Source organism: Hemicordylus capensis, chromosome 1 (genome assembly GCF_027244095.1).
Source record: "Hemicordylus capensis ecotype Gifberg chromosome 1, rHemCap1.1.pri, whole genome shotgun sequence".
NCBI classification, from domain to species: Eukaryota; Metazoa; Chordata; class Lepidosauria; order Squamata; family Cordylidae; genus Hemicordylus; species Hemicordylus capensis.
This window is the reverse complement of record NC_069657.1, coordinates 14,071,039-14,089,516: the sequence shown is the minus strand read 5'-3', so window position 1 is coordinate 14,089,516 and position 18,478 is coordinate 14,071,039. Positions and strand designations below refer to the sequence as shown.

Genomic DNA, 18,478 nt, shown 5'->3' with positions numbered 1-18,478 from the left:
AGGCAAGTTCCTCTCCGGACCTGCCCTTTCCACCACGTTCTCGCAAGTAGCAGCTGTGTAGCAGCAGCAGCAGCAGCAACCGCCTCATTCCCCTGTCTCGTCCCACCCACTCATCCACTCGCCTTTCCCGGCGTGTGGGCGCAGCCCGATTCAAGCGGACACCGACGAGCCGTGCGCGCGCGTGGAGTGTCCTCCTTGGCAGCCGGCGCGGGATGGCGAAGGCGGAAGGCGCGGGACGAACCCGGCGCCTCCAGCTCGGCTCCAGCCCGCGGCAGTAAAGGCGCTCCCGGGGGCAGCTATCCAGGGTGCTGAACGGAAAGGAGCGCCCAGAGGCTGCTGTCCAGGGTGCTGACAGGAAGGACAGCCCTGGGATCCACACCGGCCTGCCTTCCCGTTGGAATAAAACGCCGGAATAGCCCCTCCTCTTCTTTCCCAAATACTCGTTTTTTAAAATAGTACGGAAGAGTTTGGTTGGTTCTTCCCCCCGCGGAGTCTCTCTTGCAGTCTCTTTTCCTCCACTGGTTCTTCGGCGCGGCGCCCTCGGTGGGCTTGGAAGCGCGAGTCGGTGGAACTCCAGCTGTTGCCTCGGCTTGGTTCCTCTCTGCCCGGCGGCAGCTGGCCCAGGGGGGCTCGGGAGTGAGCCCGGTCATGTTGTCTGCCCGCCGGGGCGGTAGCAGCGGCGGCAGCAGCGCGGCAGACGCGCAGGCGCACCCCCCTCGGAAGCTGCAGTTGCTGAGCTGTGAGCGCCGCGTTGCCACAGTCCGGGCTTCACCAGCCGCTGGAGCGCTACTACCATGAACTGCCTCGTCCACCATCCCACAGCTACTCCACGGCACTGGGCGCAAGACACCTTCCGAGCCCCTCCCAGCCGCCCCCGCTGCGACCCCTTGGCTCCAGAGCCCGGCTCTGCAGGCGCAGGATGCCGGGGGGCAAGAGAGGTCTGGTGGCACCACAGAACACGTTTTTGGAGAACATCGTCAGGCGCTCCAGTGGTAAGCAGTTGTTGTTTCTTCTTCTTCTTCTTCTTCTTCTTCTTCTTCTTCTTCTTCTTCTTCTTCTTCTTCTTCTTCTTCCTCTTCCTCTTCCTCTTCCTCTTCCCCTGTACCAAGGATTGATGCAGGAGAGGGGAGAACTAAGGGTTAAACTGCTTCAAAGTTACTAATCCCTCCCCCACTACATTGTCTTCTCTGGTGGAGCAAAGTGCTTTGGAAGCTGAGAGAAGTGGTACTTTGGACAGGTTGAGATGCAAATTTCTTGCCTTTGGTGCATATTCTGATTCTGATTATTACTCCGTAATAATGTGCATGGTGATCTACAGAGTTTCACAAGCAATGAAAGACAGGCCTCTGCTCCCAAGGAGCTTACAGTCTAAATATGCTAGAGGTGAGGAAGGAAGAACGCGAGGGAAGGTGGCACCATGTACATGTTCAGGGATGGAGTTAAAGGCCCAAGGGGCAGCAAGGGAGAAAGGGTGAATACAGCCTTTGGTATCTCTGGGGCAAACACTTATTTCTTTGAAGTATGTGTGTGCCCACTAGATTGCTCTGTGTATGGGCAGTATGGGAAGATGTAATAGCCTCCTGTAAAAAGAAAACAAAACACAACACCCCACGACCCTTCCATCCATAGAAACAAAGGCCTAGAGAAACCTCAAGGCAATTCTGTTCTGGAAACTGCTGAGCATGTTTTTTAAAAAATGAGAGAGAGAGAGAGAGAGAGAGAGAGAACAAAAATACCGCATTTCCCCTGGCAGTTGACTTTTCACTTTTTCTCCAAATTGTATGTGCATTTTAACTCTAGGAATGTGGCTGAGAGGAGAGCTTCTCCACAGATATTTGATAGGATTGATTCTTGGATAAAGTGTCTGAGAGTGTCAAGGTGTGATCACAATCAATCTAAAAATGCATGCTTACTGGGCAAGATGAATTTATGCTGATTGTGAAATGTATTTTGCAATGAGAGCGAGAGAGAGTGAGAGAGCGAGAGAGCGAGCTCTACCACAAGATAGCATTATCAAGCAGTTTAAAGGAATTGCACATATGGTGTGTGTGTGTAACACTATCTAATCTATATCCATATCTATCTCATTTATATTTATAATGTAGGGTGAAGTCCCTGTCTAAATCTCATCTCTCTGCCATGAACCCACTATGTGACCTTAGGCAAGCTACTCTCTCTCAGTCCCTCTTCTGCAATACAGAGATGATGATGATGATGATGATGATGATGATGATTTATTCAATTTATATACCATCCTTCCAAAAATGGCTCAGGGCAGTTTACAACAGGGCAGTTTACAACAGAATAAAACCAATTAAAACCAGTTAACAATTAGAATCAAAACTATAAAAACCAAATAAAACCAACCAAACATTCAAACGGTTAAAAAAAACCCTGGAAAACTAGGGCAAACAGTTGAAACAGTTTACAACAGTTTAAAAATCCTGGAAGGCCAGGCCAAACAGATAGGTTTTAAGGAATTATAGTTGTTTACCTTACAGCAGAGTGGCACAACTTGACTGTTGGTCACTGTTGCTGGGGGATTATGGGAATTGTAGTCCAACAACAGTGGGAGGGCCAAAGAAGTTGTGCAGCCCTGCCTTACAGGGTAGTTATACAGGTAACAGTATGTGGGAAGCACTTATCCATCTCAGAAGTACTATACAAATGCCAAGTGTAAGCATTATCCTAGCCAGTACCCAGAATGTTGGGGGCAATATGCTAAATCATTGTAAACCGCTTAGAGAGCTCCGGCTATAAAAGCGGTATATAAATGTAAGTGCTATTGCTATTATCCTCATAACAGCTTTGAGAGGCCAGGCAGGCTTCAGACAGTCACCCCATTCACATATCCATATATGCCTGGATACAGTCTCTGACTTGGGAATTCATGGTTGTGTGAATGGGCGTACCCAGGCATACCCAGGTATAATATATGGTCATGTGAACGGGGTGAGTTACTTGTTCAAGACCATCAAGAGAGTGCCGTAGCTTGATTTAAATAATATGAACTTTATATAAATAACAATAAATACTGGAATGAGGATTTGAACCCAGGCTTCTGCACCCTACGCACCTCAGCTCTACTCTGTCTGCTACTACATCTCACAGGCTGATATTCTTTCGAGATCTCTTTCTCTTTCTTTGTAGACCTTTTAAAAATGGCCTTTTAAAAAAAGCCTCAGGGTGTTTGCAGCCGTTTTCTTCTTTAAGGTCGCTACATTTCTCTTGGAGGTTATGCCAACATCACGGCGTGTGTTTAACAGGCCCTTATGAAACTGGGTGGTGGGAGTTCTGCAGCTCTAGCAAAAGCCAGGAGGCACTTCTACAACCTTGTGATTCCCCTGTTAGAGGGATCTTTGCAAGAATTCTATTGCTGTTAAAAAAAAAAAAAAAACACCCAAAAAACTGCACACCAGTGTCTCTGGAAGTGTTTCCCTCCCTGCTTCTATGATTTAAAATATAGAACACCACTCTATTTAAAGTGATAGAAAACAGTGTAGATTTATTTATATATTTAGTTGAAATATTTATTCCCCCCCCCCGCTCCAGCACAATACTGCTCGGGGCGGCTCATTCCGCAGTGTGAATGTAGCGTCTCCCTTACTTTGAGGAGGGGGTCCGTAGCTCAGTGGCAGAACATCTGCTGTGCATGCAGAAGGTCCCAGGTTCCATTTCTGGCAGCATCTCCAGGTAGGGCTGGGAAAGAACCCCAGTCTGAAGCCCTGGAGAATGGCTGCCAGTCAGAGTAGAAGATTCTGTGCTAGATGCCCCAGTGGTCTGACTCCATGATCCATATGTTTTAGGGGGTGAGGCTGCAGTTCAGTGGAAGAGCATATCCATGCTTACATATAAAAGGCCCCAGGTTCAATTCCTGGCATCTCCAGGTAAGGCTGGGAAAGAGTCCTGCCTGAAACCTTATAAAAATGCTGCCAGTCAGTGTAGGCAATACTGAGGTAGATGGACCAAGGGTCTGGCTCAGCAGAAAGCAGCTTCCTATGTTAGGGAGGTGCCATATCTTAGGATACAGAACACTTGCTTTGCATGCAGAAAATCCTAGATTTTAATTCCTGGAATCACCAGGCAGGCTGGGAAATACCCCTTACTGTATCCCTGGAGAGTTGTTGCCTGCCAGGGATCATTGGTCCATTTAGCTCAGCATTGTGTATACTGACTGGAGAGCTGCTGCCAGTCAGTGTAGACAATGCTGAGCTAAACGGACTAATGATTTGGCTTGGTATAAGGCAGCGCTCCGTGTTCCTAGGAACCAAATCCAGAGTTCCTTACAGGGATTTCGTAGAGGTGTTTATAGCCTTAATTTTATTAAGAGGTGGCTAATACAATATTTTTTTTTATTTCTCCCAACTTCCCTGTCCATTAATTCACATGGATATGTGGTTTTTAAATTTATTGAATGTCCTCTCCACTTCCCTGACATTTGGCACTCAAATTATCTTGCAAGCAACGTAGTGCAGCATAACAGTGTATTCCTTAATAAGACGTCCTTTAATACACTTTTTAAAAAAGATTAAAGAAATCCATGGAGAACAGATCTGTCAATGGCTATTAGCCATAGCAGTTAGTTGGAACCTCCCTGTATGGAAGCAGTATACCTTCCAATACCAGATACTTGGAATAAGTAAGAGAGGAAGACAATTATCTTCATAACTAGATGAAGTCTAGTCAGTGTTGGAAGGAGGGTCCAGGACTAGACGGATCTTTGGCTGCATCTCTCAAGATCCTTCTTAGATTTTTTTAATGTTATAAAAAGTCAATAATAAATCTAGGAAATATTCCCCATCAAACCTCAGGCGAATAAAAAATTGAACTATATGTTGTGTTGTTAATGGTGAAAAATTGGTACTAGTTTTTGGTTCTTTATTGATGCCCGTTAATAACGCAAGCGAATTTTTCATGCAAAAAGCATGATGTTCTGGTAGTTTTTGCTACATTAAAATTCTAATAAAGAGTGTACTTCAGAAGAGATGTTCCCCAGTTGTTGTTTTCCCTAAAAGAAAGAAGGGCAACTAAGTTACCTTACCAAAGCTCTACCAGATGCTCAATTGCCTTTGTATTTTTAGGAAGGGAGTTGCAGCTCAGTGATTCAACACATGCTTAGAAGTACACAAGGAATCACAGGTTCAGTCCCGGGCATCTCCATAGGAACATAGGAAGCTGCCGTATACCAAATCAGACCCTAGGTCCAGCTAGTTCAATATTGTCTACCCAGACTGGGAGCAGAGGCTTCTCCAAGGCTGCAGGCAGGAGTCTCTCTCAGCCCTATCTTCAAGATGCCAGAGAGGGAACTTGGAACTAGGGGTCTGAATGGAACCGGCTGGTCTGGTCCGGTTTGAGTCTGAACTGGACCCAGACCAGACCGGGCCAGTTTGGTCTGGAAGTGAATCAGCTCGACCCCAAGCCTTCGAACCAAACCAGTTCAACTTAAAATCACTTTGGTTCTGAACATATTTTTACATCCCTACTTGGAACTTTCTGCATGCAAGCATGCAGATGCTCTTCCCAGAGTGGCCTCATCCCCTAAGGAGAATATCTTATAATGCTGATACATGTCTCCAATTCAAATGCAAACCAGGGCAGACCCTACTTAGCAAAGGGAACAATGCATGCTTGCTACCACAAGACCAGATTAATATTAATAATAATAATAATTCCATTTCCATTAATAATAATAATAATAATAATAATAATAATAATAATAATAATAATAATTCCATTTCCGCCCTTCCAAAAATGGCTCAGGGTGGTTTACACAGAGAAATAACAAATAAGATGGATCCCTGCCCCCAAAGGGCTCACAATATAAAAAGAAACATAAGATAGATACCAGCAAGAGTCACTGGAGGTCCTGTGCTGGGGCTGGAGAGGGCCAGTTACTCTCCCCCTGCAAAATAAAGAGAATCACCACATTAAAAGGTGCCTGTTTGCCAAGTTAGCAGGGCAGATGTCCTCTAGGTAGGGCTGGGCAAATGTCTCTGTCTGAAACCATGGAAAGCTGATATCAGTCAGTGTAGATCATCCACAGCCACTGGGATGATGGAAGCCGTAGTCCAACAACACCTGGGAATCCAAGGTTGGGAACTCCTCCTTGTGTGGATAATAGTGATCCAGATGGCCCAATGGCCCAACACAGTGGAAGGCAGCTTCAAATGTTTATTCACAGCCAGGTTATGATGTGGTTACTTTTGATGTATCACTAAACAGAAGACCATAAGCGGAGCACTGTTGTCAGGGTACATCTAGCCCAGCATCCAGTTTCAGCTCTGGTCGCCATATACTTGTCCTGGACTACAAGCAGTATTGGACTACACAGTAAGGCCATTTCCCTTGAGGCCATGATGCCTAATCCGTTGATGTAACAAAACATGTTCCTATGTGCCACCTGAAAATAGGTCCCCAAGGGCTGTGAAACCCTCAGGGACATATTTTCCTATGGCTCAGGGGGCTTCCTGGGAAGCAGAGGGCGTCAAAAATTGCCGCTTCCCTGCTGCACTGGTGCAGTTAGTAGGGAAGATCTGTTAGGTTGCTCTCTGGCATCACCGTTGTATCCTTGCTCTTATGCCAGCCATTATCTCTTGTCCTATCTCACTCTTAGGCAGGTTAAGGTATATGAGGGACATTCTAAGTCTTGAGCACCCTCACTCATAGCTCCTGATAGTGCCATTTTACACACATTTTCCTAACTCAGCTGGAGTATCTATACCTTGTTCAACAGAGATATCTAACAGGCTAAAAACTGGCTGTTGATCTGCATACCCCTTGCCCAAGGAACTGTTGACTCATCCGCTTGGCTATCATGGAATGTGCATAAATATTCCAACTTCAGAGGGAAAGAGTCAGTCATGTCATTTCGACAGTCTCTGTCATTGCTGTGGAATTGGCATAAGTTTAGTTTGGCTGAGAATATCCTTCATGGGGTGGAGAAACAAGATGGGTTATTTACAGGTGATGGAGGAGGAAAAATGGATGAGAAGGAAGTTCATAGGAATGACTTTGGTAGGGAGCTTCATTTTCAGGGTTGTGGGTATGTGATGATGGTAGCATTGGTGATGATGAGTTTAACTTCTCATGCCACAGACCAGCCAGTCTATGGTTGACCTACTTTTCTTGTTTCAAGTCTTCATTGCTGCATTACGGAACAGGGCAAGAGAAAAGGACAGAATTGAAAATGTGAAAACCTCTAATTCTGAAATTGTCTTCAGCCTGGAAATCATGTGGGGGCATTATTTAGGGTGTGACATAACCAGACATTTTGATGCTGGTTTCCTTCTTTTTTGCTACATAATATTGTGCAAAGAAAAGCTGTGATCTGCAAAGCATCTTTCTCTATCTCCCTCCCTCTCTCCTTCTCCCCACCTTCCTGGCCGATTCACCTGGCACTCTTTCTCCATAATCTCTCTTTTCTTGAGCATTTGCACCAATGCACCTGTCCATGCATTCTGCTAGATACTTTGCTCATTTCTTCAGCTATTTTATTTTAGAAGAAGTTTAAACTGACTACTTCAGTGCCTTACCTCCTTTTGGGTACACACATTGACTCACTGTCCTGGGTTGATTAGATTATGGTGACGGCATTTGGGTGCAATACCACAAATTCAAGTTCATGTGTGTGGGGGTATTAAAAAGTCCCTTGTGCCATTTCAGGAGGAAAACAGCACATGAATGGGAAAGGCATAAAAATGTGTAATGGGGCAATGAAGGAAGAACAGAAAAGAAATCAACAGCGTAATTGTACACTTACTCAGATGTAAGTTCCAGTGAATTCAGTGACACTTGCTCCCTAGAAAGTATGCTTAGGTTTGCAGTCTTAGAGGTCATTCACACAATCAAATGCTGTGTTCTGCTGCTGTGTGTGCTCCTGATTCTTGGTTGTGTGGAAACATAGATAGGAAAACCTGGGTAGAAGTGATTGTGTGGAAGCAAGGTAGGAGCAAAAACTACCCAGATTTTCCTCCTACCTTGCTTCCACACAATCAAAAAATTGGGAGCACACACAGCTCCCCAAACCCGGGTAGAACACAATTTTTGACTGTGTGAATGACTTCAGTTAGTTATTTCTTATGATCACAGAGAAAAGGCTCCAATCTGCAGGGGAGAAAGCCCTGAAATGCTTACCTCCATGGCAGATAATTGAGGACTACTTCGTGGTCGGCAGATCTCCTGCCCTGACGATTGCCAGCTACTGCTGGCTGCGTGAACGGTCAGGGGCTGGGATGCATTTTCCCAGTCCCCAGAACTCCAATAACAACAACAACAACAACAACAACAACAACAACAACAATAATAATAATAATAATAATAATAATAATAATTATTATTATTATTAATAATCAAATTTGTATACCGCCCCAAACTTTCGTCTCTGGGCAAAACAATAGCATAAAACAAGTTAAAACATATACAAAAACTTAAAACAATTTAACAATTTAAAAATCACCCACAAATTAAAACCTTAAAATTTTAAAGAACTGAAAAAGCTTGAAGGTGGGTTTTCAAATGCTTTTTATAAATTGTCAGAGATGGGGAGGATTGTATCTCAGTTGGGAGTGCATTCCAGAGTCTTGGGGCAGCAACTGAGAAAGCCCGTCCCCCTGTGGCCACCAGCCGTGTGGCCACCAGCCCCGTGTGCCACCACCTGGCGGCAACTGGAGATCTCTCCGGATGACCTCAATTGGCGGTGGGGCTCTTAATGAAGAAGACGTTCTCTTAGATACCCAGCATTGGATACCCAGCATGTCTGCAGTGCTGCGTGTTTGCACAGTTCATCTCCCTTCGGTGCATCATGGTGAGCTGGTGTGTCCACCACCGCACCCCCCGCACCCCGCTCATGGCTTATTTGTGACTCTGAGCACTTTCAGTTATAGGGTAGAATCCTTTTAAGTTGTGTTTTAAGATCCTAGCTGAGAACTGTAACTTATTACCTGTGGAGTCCTCCCTGCTTTGTTGTCCCCCGCCCACTGCATGTTGAGTGAAAAAGCCATTTTGTCTGGGGGTGATGGGAGTTGTAGTCCAGCAACATCTGGGGAATCAGGTTAGGAAACCCTTTCTTAACCATTAAATCCCAGATTGTCATGGTGCCCCATGTTCTCACAGAATATGTAGTGATAACTGGGAGGTCTCCACCACTCCCTGGTTCGTGCCGCACCCCATTTAAGTGGGAGTGTCAATCTTAGATCTGAACATGGCTTGTCGATCCTGGTTAAATGTTACTTTGCTGCGGCACAAATCTGGGATTGGCAGAAACCTCTAGGTTACAGGAACATAGGAACATAGGAAGCTGCCATATACTGAGTCAGGCCATTGGTCTGTCTAGCTCAGTATTGTCCTCACAAACTGGCAGTGGCTTCTCCAAGGTTGTAGGCAGGAATCTCTCTCAGCCCTATTTTGGTGAAGCCAGGGAGGGAACTTGAAACCTTCTGCTCTTCCTAGAGTGGCTCCATCCCCTGAGGGGAATATCTGACAGTGCTCACACATGTAGTCTCCCATTTATATGCAACCGGGGCGGACCCTGCTTAGCTAAGGGGACAAGTCATGCTTGCTACCACAAGACCACCACTTGCTCTGCAAGAGCTCATGCACTCTGAAGACTCCAAGGGAAAGAGTTGCAAGGACAAGGCAGTGGAGTGGGATCAGGGATATTAATAGTTTAATGAAACAGATATTATGTCCAGAGAGGCAGGTGCAGACTGCTTTTCAGTGCTCTTGCTGCTGGCTGTTTGTTAGCCCTGCCACTACTCCAGAACTAGAATACAAATAACGAAAGCACTAAACAGCTTAGGCCCTGGGTATTTAAGAGAACGTCTTTTTCGCCATGAGCCCCACTGCCTGTTAAGATCATCTGGAGAGGTTCGTCTGGTTCCAACCCATCTGGCAGCTACTCAGGAGCAGACCTTCTCCGTTGCTGCCCCTGGATTTTGGAATGCGCTCTCTGTTGAAATAAGAGCCTCTCCATCTCTGGCAATTTTTAAAAAAGGCACTGAAGACACATTTTTTCACCCAGACTTTTAATTAGATTTATAGTTTTAATATTTTTAATACTGGGTTTAAAAAAATGTTTTAAATGATTTTACTTGTAAACTGCCCCCCTCCTAATCTCAAGCCAAACCTACCCGTCCTCTTTCCATCTTTCTTTCTTTTTAACTCTCTCTCTCTCTCTCTCTCTCTCTCTCTCTCTCTCTCTCTCTCTCTCTCTCTCTCTCTCTCCTCAAGCAGACACCAGCAACAGCCACTGGACTGGAGTGGGCCAGTTGCTCCCCCCACCCGCTGCTAAATTAAGAGAATCTCTACTTTAGCAGCGGGTGGGGGGAGCAACTGGCCCACTCCAGTCCAGTGGCTGTTGCTGGTGTCTGCTTGAGGAGGGAGGAGAGAGAGAGAGAGAGAGAGAGAGAGAGAGAGAGAGAGAGAGAGAGTTAAAAAGGTTCCTCTTTGCTCAGTTGTCAGGGGAAATGGATGTCAACCAGGGACTTCTGAAGAATGGAAAGGTTGGCTTGACAGTGGGCATGCAAAAGCTGGTGACATCTTAGGAAGGAACGGTGGAGAACAGAAGGGTCAGCAGGCTTTCTGTTGCTCTTTGACGCAGTGCTTTGCTCTGTCCATGACTAGTAGCAGGACAAATATTTAGGCCCAATACAATAATCGAATTGTGCACAATTTGATTATTTTTGGTGGGTGTATTGATCAGCTTTTCTTAGCGTCACATTCCAGTTACCTTGGCTCATAATGATGATTTCATAATGATGAGCCCCTGGTGGCGCAGTGGTAAAACTGCCACCCTGTAACCAGAAGGTTGCAAGTTCGATCCTGACCAAGGGGCTCAAGGTTGACTCAGCCTTCCATCCTTCCGAGGTCGGTAAAATGAGTACCCAGAATGTTGGGGGCAATATGCTAAATCATTGTAAACTGCTTAGAGAGTTTCCAGCTATAAAGCGGTATATAAATGTAAGTGCTAAATGTAAGTGCTATTTCCGGTCACTGAAGGGCTATTTCTGACTTGGCAGGAGAGTACTACCTGAGAAAAGTGTCCCCAAGCCCAGAGGAATTCTATTTGTGCAGACTCTTGTGTGAGACATTGCCCGCCGAGGAACTCTTACCCCTGGTCTTTAGGGCCGAAGTCCAGGGCCTCCACATCCTCTCAGGGCCCCCAAATCCTCTTTAGTCTGTCCTGGGTGGTGGTGTGGTTTCTGCCCTCAAGAACCTACATGTTAAATAATGATGCTTAACTTGCAGGGGGAGGGGACCTCCAAAGGCCTTTAGCTCCAGGCTCCAAAATTACCCAGGTTCATCTCTGGTTGCCCAAGCTCTTTTCAGAGCCTTTTAATGGTCCACTAGAAAGCACACACTACGGACTGCAGCTTCCTTAATCACCACGTTCCTGAAACTGTCAACACAACCCCCTACCTGTTGTGATGCAATGCGTGGCCTTGCCAAGATGTCTTCTACTAGTATTGTGTAAGAGCCCACAGAACAGCATGAAGTCTGCAGTTCCCTCTGGAACTCCCTGCCATGGGAGGTCTGTGTTGGGTCCTCTCATTCAATGTGTAAGACGGCTCGGAAGACCATTTTCTTCCCCCAGAACTTTGGTGAATGATTGATGAGGGTGGTGCCATGGTATGCGTTGCTTGCTGTTTGATGGTTTCCCTCTGATGGTTTTTTTTGATAATTTTATTGCTTGTGCTGCTGTTTCTAGTGGAGATGTAGTTGGATTTTATTGTTCTGCTTTATCTTACATTGTTAGCCACCTTGGGGTGTTTGAACAAATGGCAATCCAAGAACAATTTTTTAAAAAGTCATTTCCTCTGCTTATGGTGCTTTAGACCCAAGCCAATGTTGTTGGTTTTTTTTGTTTTAGATATAGCAGTGTGCACATCCCTGTTGATTCTACTCTGGGCAATTGAAGTTTTTGGTACAATGGATTCTAGCTCAGAATGCCCTTACTGGAGGAAATCCTATCTGTTATTATAATCTATATTATAGATTCTAGAATGCGCTTCCTAATGAAACTAGAGTTTTCCCTTCTCTGAATGTTTTTAAGGAGGACGTAAAAACATACCTGTTCAGCCAGGCTTTTGGTTTATAGCTTTACAGTTTGGGGTTTTAGAGTTTTTATTTGTACTTTTAAATTATTTCAATCATGTTGATGTTTTAATGGTTTTTAGATTGTGAACCGCCCAGGGACCCTTTTTTGTATAGGGCGGTATAGAAATGTACTAAATCATAAATAAATATATTGCAATGCACCATGTTGTGGGCGCAGTAATGAAATCTCCAGTAGTGATTGGCTTAACTGTCCTGATGTCACAGAAGGACAAGGTAGGAAGTGGCAGCAGCAACATGTGCGGTGGTTTGCTGGTGGATCAGCAGCTTGCAACACTGCATGCCACTGGATTGGGCAGCAGGATCCTGCATCCTTACCAGAGGGCATCAGGAGGTGGCAATAGAAGTATCAGTACTTCTACTTTAGCAACAGGCAGATGCATGTCTGTTGGGGAAAACTGTATTGCTTACCATAAGCAAAGTTGGTGGCATAGCTGACCCACCTCCAAGTGCAGCTATTGAACTACTCTTTGCATGCTTTCATGTTACCACCAGGGGTGCACCTAGGTAATTGGGGCAACCGGACCACCCCCGCCACGAGGCCCCCTGCCACAAGGCAACCCCCCCACCGTGAGCCCCCCCAATCTGCTTTTCTCCTGCAGCCACTCTGCACCTTCCACACCGCACCTCCATCCCCCTCCCATAATTTCAGCCGCCATGTGTGTGGCCAAGGGGCAGCCGCCAGGGGGTGAGACAAACAGACACCCCAACATGGCGGTGGTGAACAGAGCGGCTGCTGAGTCTGTCCGTCCAGATCAGCGGCTCTTGATAACTGGGAGGTGCTCCAGCATGCCTGCGCAGTTGAAATAGATCAAGACCGTAATGTCATGAGCCAGCTAACTAGGTTTCTTTAAAGCAAGACAAAACACCTCCCTGTGCAACCTGCATCTGGATTCTAATGGGGGAACACACACTGTCTGCATTCACACATAACGGGAAACCAGGAGCCCAAGGTTGAATTTCTTGAACGTCCAAGAACGCAGTTCTGCCAGAAAAGCAATCCGAGGTTTCCCTTCCCAAACTCCAGTTTGAACCCTCGGGTTGTAGTGAGTTTCACTGCTCCTGCCGGAGGTTTGCATTTAGCAGCATTACATCTGAAGGCAGAACTGGAGTTACAGCAAGCTGGAACCGGAATTGTGGGAGGAAGTTCCTCCCTTGCTCCAGCTGTGATTGGCTGCTGAGGCTGTCCTTCATGCCAGAAGGAAGCCCACACAGCCAGTTCCCCCTCCTTTCTGCAGTCTCCGAGACGGCAATTTTGAATGTCTGTGAAGCATGTTGGGGGAGGGGGGCAGACCGCGGGTCCATTGGACCCACAGTTTCCCATTACATGCGAATGTGGCCATTACATAGCTATATGTACAGATCCAGCCCTTCAGCAAAGATGTCTACTGTTTATGCAAAGCCAACCAGGCACTAATCATCCCATCATTTCAAGGATCTTTTGGTATGGCTAGATTTATTTGGTGATCTTTGCAATAGCTTTCAGACTTTTGTTTTTCCTGGGAAGGAACACTGCCGGACAATCTAACACTGTGCCTGCAAAAAGAACAAAGTGCACTAGTGCAAGAAGATGGTGTAGCTGAGCTACACTATGGGGATTTTCTGATCTGTATACCCTTGGTCCGTCTGGCTCTGTATTGTCTACACACAGACTGGCAGCGGCTTCTCCAAGGTTGCAAGCAGGAGTCTCTCTCAGCTCTATCTTGGAAATGCCACCAAGCAGCGAACGTGGAACCTTACAAAGGAACATAGGAAGCTGCCATATACTGAGTCAGACCATTGGTCTATCTAGCTCAGTACAGTCTTCACAGACTGGTAGCAGCTTCTCCAAGCTTGCAGGCAGGAATCTCTCTCAGCCCTATCTTGAAGATGCTGCCAGGGAGGGAACTTGGAACCTTCTGCTCTTCCCAGAGCGGCTCCATCCCTTAAGGGGAATATCTTACAGTGCTCACACATCTCCCATTCAAATGCAAACCAGCGTGGACCCTACCTGGCTAAGGGGACAAGTCATGCTTGCTACCACAAGACTAGCTCTCCTGACTGGCTCCAGGCATAGCACAGCCAGCTAGTGCAATAGCTTTGCACGTATACATCATCCCTGCTAAGTGAGCAAAAAGGCACCTTTAAGAGTGGCGATTCTCTTGTATTTAGCAGAGGGAGAGCAATTGGCCCTATCCAGTCCCAGCACAGCATCCCCCCACCAGTGGCTGCTGCTGGTTTCTACCCTGTGTTTCTTTTAGGCCCTTTGTGGGCAGGGAACCATCTTTATTTGTTTTTTCTATGTTAAACATTTTGAGAACTTGGGTGGGAAAGTGACATATAAATGCATGTTGTATCTCCCTTGCTAACTTGGCAAAGAGGCACCTGTTTAATGTGATGATTTTCTTTATTTAGCAGGGGGAGAGTAACTGGCATCCACCCCCAGCACAGGACCCTTCCAGTGACTGTTGCTGGTTATCATGTTTCTTTTTAGCTTGTGAGCCCTTTGGGGACAGATAGCCATCTTATCTTCTTTTATATATAATTCACCAAGATATACCCATGTCTAATCCCATGTGTGGCAGCTCTCGCAAGAGTTTGTGAGCAAGCTGCCGGGATGGGGAGAGGAAAGAAGCAGAAGCGAGCGGGGAGAAAGTGGCATCCAGCCAGCCAGTCGATGGGCAGGCAGGTGGGGGGAAGAAAGCAGCAGCCAGTGAGTGGGCAAGAAAGTGGCGGGTGGGCGTGGGGGAGAAAGTGGAGAGCAGCAGGCAGGTGGGCAAGATAGCAGCAATGGGTGGGCATGGGGGGAGAACAAGAACATAAGAACAGCCCTGCTGGCTCAGGCCCAAGGCCCATCTAGTCCAGCATCCTGTTTCTCACAGTGGCCCACCAGATGCCGCTGGAAGCCACAGGCAGGAGTTGAGGGCATGCCCTCTCTCCTGCTGTCACTCCCTTGCAACTGGTTCTCAGAGCCATCCTACCTTTTGAGACTGGAGGTGGCCCACAGCCCTCCGACTAGTAGCCACTGATGGACCTCTCCTCCATGAAGTTATCCAAACCCCTCTTAAAGCCATCCAGGTTGTTGGCTGCCACCACGTCCTGTGGCAGAGAGATCCACAAGTGGATCACGCGTTGTGTGAAAAAGTATTTCTGTTTGCTGGTCCTAGATTTCCTGGCAATCAATTTCATGGGATGACCCCTGGTTCGGGTGTTGTGTGAGAGGGAGAAGAATTTCTCTCTATCCACTTTCTCCACACCAAGCATGATTTTATAGACCTCTATCAGGTCTCCCCGCAGTCATCTTTGGGAGAAAGCAAAGATGGGTGAACATGGGGGTGGGGACTGGCGACTGGAAGGCAGGTGTGTGGGGGGGCAGGAGAAAGCGGTGACTGGTGGCCAGGCGGGGGAAGAAAGTGGCGAGGAAGGCGTGGGAGAGAATGGGGGAAAGTTGGGGGGGGGGACTAGAGGTCTGTGCCTGGTTCAGCTAGTTTTTAAAAATTATTTCTCTATATAAACCACTTTGGAAACTTTTGTTGAAAAGTGGTATATAAATAGTAGCAGTTGTATTTTGCAGTGAGGAACCAAGCTGCCTAGAGAGCAGGAGGCTGTTGGTTCGAATCCCCGCTGGTACTATATCGGGCAGCAGCGATATAGGAAGATGCTGAAAGGCATCATCTCATACTGCGTGGGAGGAGGCAATGGTCAACCCCTCCTGTATTCTACCAAAAACAGCCACAGGGTAGGGGTGTGCAAACAAGTTCGACTGTTTGGGGTCAAACTGAATCACCCCCTGTTCAGTCTGATCCCGGACTGAACACCTCCGAAAGTTCAGGGGGTTCGCGAGCTTATTTTTGTTATTTTTTTAAAAACAACAACAACATTTTTTAACCTTTGACTCCCCTCGGGGGAGTCCCTGGAGGCGGGGGTGGGGTGTCCGTGGAGGTTCCCCCTCCCCCCTCCTGCCAGCCTTCGAAATCACCCTGTGTGCACAGGCGCATGGCCTCCATAATGGCTGCCGGGTGAAGGCCGAAAACCATCCGAAGAGCAGCTTAACCCGGCCAAAGGGATGATTTTGAAGGCCACTGGGGGAGGGGGAACCTCTATGGACTCCCCCACCACCTCCAGGAACTCCCCCGAGGGGAGTCAAAGGTTTAAAAATGTAAAGAAAATAGTTTTTTTTAACAAAACTAAGCTTGCAACCCCCCCCCCCCGGACCAGACCGAACCAGGGGGGTTCGAGGGGGTGCCAGACCAAACTGGCCTGTTTGGGTTCGAGGCTGGTCTGGCCAAGAACTGAACCGGGCCAGCTGGTTCCATGCACATCCCTACCACAGGGCTCTGTGGGCGCCAGGAGTCAACACCCGCTTGACGGCACAACTACTAACACTACTACTACTAGTAGTAGTAGTAGTAGTAGTGGTAGGAGGGTGTTGTCTACTTTCTATTATTTGTCTGCCATGGAACCCTGAAATGTCTGTCAAAGAGCCCCTGTGGTGCTGAGGATTCTGGGAAGGGCTCTTAGATGTATGCTCAGATAATACAAAGCATTGGCTAAACCTGCAGAGGGTGATCTGATCTGAGCATGTACACCTCAAGCACAGCCCTGCTGTGCATTTTAGGGGACAATGTAGAGCCCTGGACAAGCTGCCCTTTTCCTGTTTGCCACTGCTGATCTTCACACTGAAGAAGATTGATATGCATCTGGAGAGACCCACAGCTCTTCAGAACATAAACTGACAATATTTTCCCTCAGAGCCATGGTAGCCTTGAGAAATGAAGGGGGAAGTGAGGCATTGTCAAAAAAATCCTATGGCATGTGGCATAAAAACCTGTAAGTCAGAGCCCATTTGAGGAGAGGAGAGCTAGTTTTGTGGTACGAAGCATGAGTTGTCTCCTTTGCTAAGCAGGGTCTGCCCTGGTTTTCAGTTGGATGGGAGACTACATGTGTGAGCACTGTAAGGTCTTCCCCTTAGGGGATGGGGCTGCGCTGGGAAGAGCAGAAGCTTCCAAGCCCCCTCTCTGGCATCTCCAAGATAGGGCTGGGAGAGACTCCTGCCTGCAACCTTGAAGTAGCCACTGCCAGTCTGTGTAGACAGTACCGACCTAGATAGACCAAGGGTCTGACTCAGTTCCTACGATATGCAGCCTCAGAAGTAAGTTTGCTCTGAAGGAAAGCTCGCTTTATTTCAGGAGGTTACTCCCAGATGAGTGTGCCAATATGGGCTGTAGCCCATTAAAACTTATTTATTTACTTATTTTGCATCTATGCACTGCTTTTCAGGTTAACCTCCCAAAGCCGTTTACAAAAACTTGAATAAAGAACAGTATATCAAGCCACACATTTACATCTTAACAAGGGCCTTAGTCTAGGAACATAGGAACTTACGAAGCTGCCATATACTGAGTCAGATCCTTCGTCCATCGAGCTCAGTATTGTCTACACAGACAGGCAGCGGCTTCTCCAAGGGTGCAGGCAGGAATCTCTCTCTCAGCCCTATCTTGGAGATGCTGCCAGGGAGGGAATTTGGAACCTTCTGCTCTTCCCAGAGCAGCTCCATCCCCTGAGGGGAATCTCTTACAGTGCTCACACTTCTAGTCTCCCTTTCATATGTAACCAGGGCAGACCCTGCTTAGCAAAGGGGACATGTCATGCTTGCTACCACAAGACCAGCTCTGCTCTCCTAGTCTCATTTCTTTTGTCTCCCCTCCCCTCAGAGCAAGATGGCCCCGGTTTGCTCTGTGGTGGCAGTTGGGGCAGGGAGGGGGCACTTCAGCTGGGACAAAGGAGCTGTATGTGACAATAAAGGCATTAGTCTTTTAGGTAATGTGAAACCCAGTTCTTCTTATTCTTCTAGGCCTTTGTCTAGTACTTTCCTGTGATTGTGATGGTTTTTTTCTTTACCTTTTTGCTTTTGCTTCAGGCCTAGTCACTTTTAAAAACTGCTAAATTTAATCTAAATAGTTCTGTCCAATTCCAAGTTTATTGTTTTGATAATAGGTCATGACAAAACAAAACAAAAGGGTGTGTGTGTGGCGGTGGGGAGGGGGGGTTGAACCCGGTAATCAGAAGAGCAAGATAGACAAGGGAGAACACGGCAACTTACAAATCTGTCTATGCTACCAATAAAAATGAATAATTAAGGAATGAAATAGCCTTAAAACAATTTGCAACATGAATATTTATATAACATTGTCACCATTTTTCTGCTGCCAATACAAATGATGCTATGTTTTTTTGGATAGCATCCCTCCAGGATTTTTTAAAGGAAAATTCAGAACTCCACAATAGTCTGCGACTGTAATTCGTGTGTGTAGCATATGCTGCTACAACACACACCTGTGCATTTCCCTTGTCGGTGCACACATACTTTCTTGCCTTGTGTCACATA

The 18,478-nt window shown here is 46.8% G+C and overlaps 1 protein-coding gene across 2 annotated transcripts in view; it reads left to right on the top strand.

Moving 5' to 3' along the window:
* Positions 1-478: 478 nt before the first annotated feature.
* The window catches only part of KCNH5 (potassium voltage-gated channel subfamily H member 5), a 277,982-nt gene continuing 259,982 nt past the window's right edge, over positions 479-18,478 (top strand). For both annotated transcript variants that reach the window (XM_053287204.1, XM_053287203.1), the window contains exon 1: positions 479-992. In XM_053287204.1, coding sequence (XP_053143179.1) covers positions 920-992 — 73 coding nt within the window. In that variant the 5' untranslated portion in view covers positions 479-919. The remainder of the gene's footprint in view (positions 993-18,478) is intronic.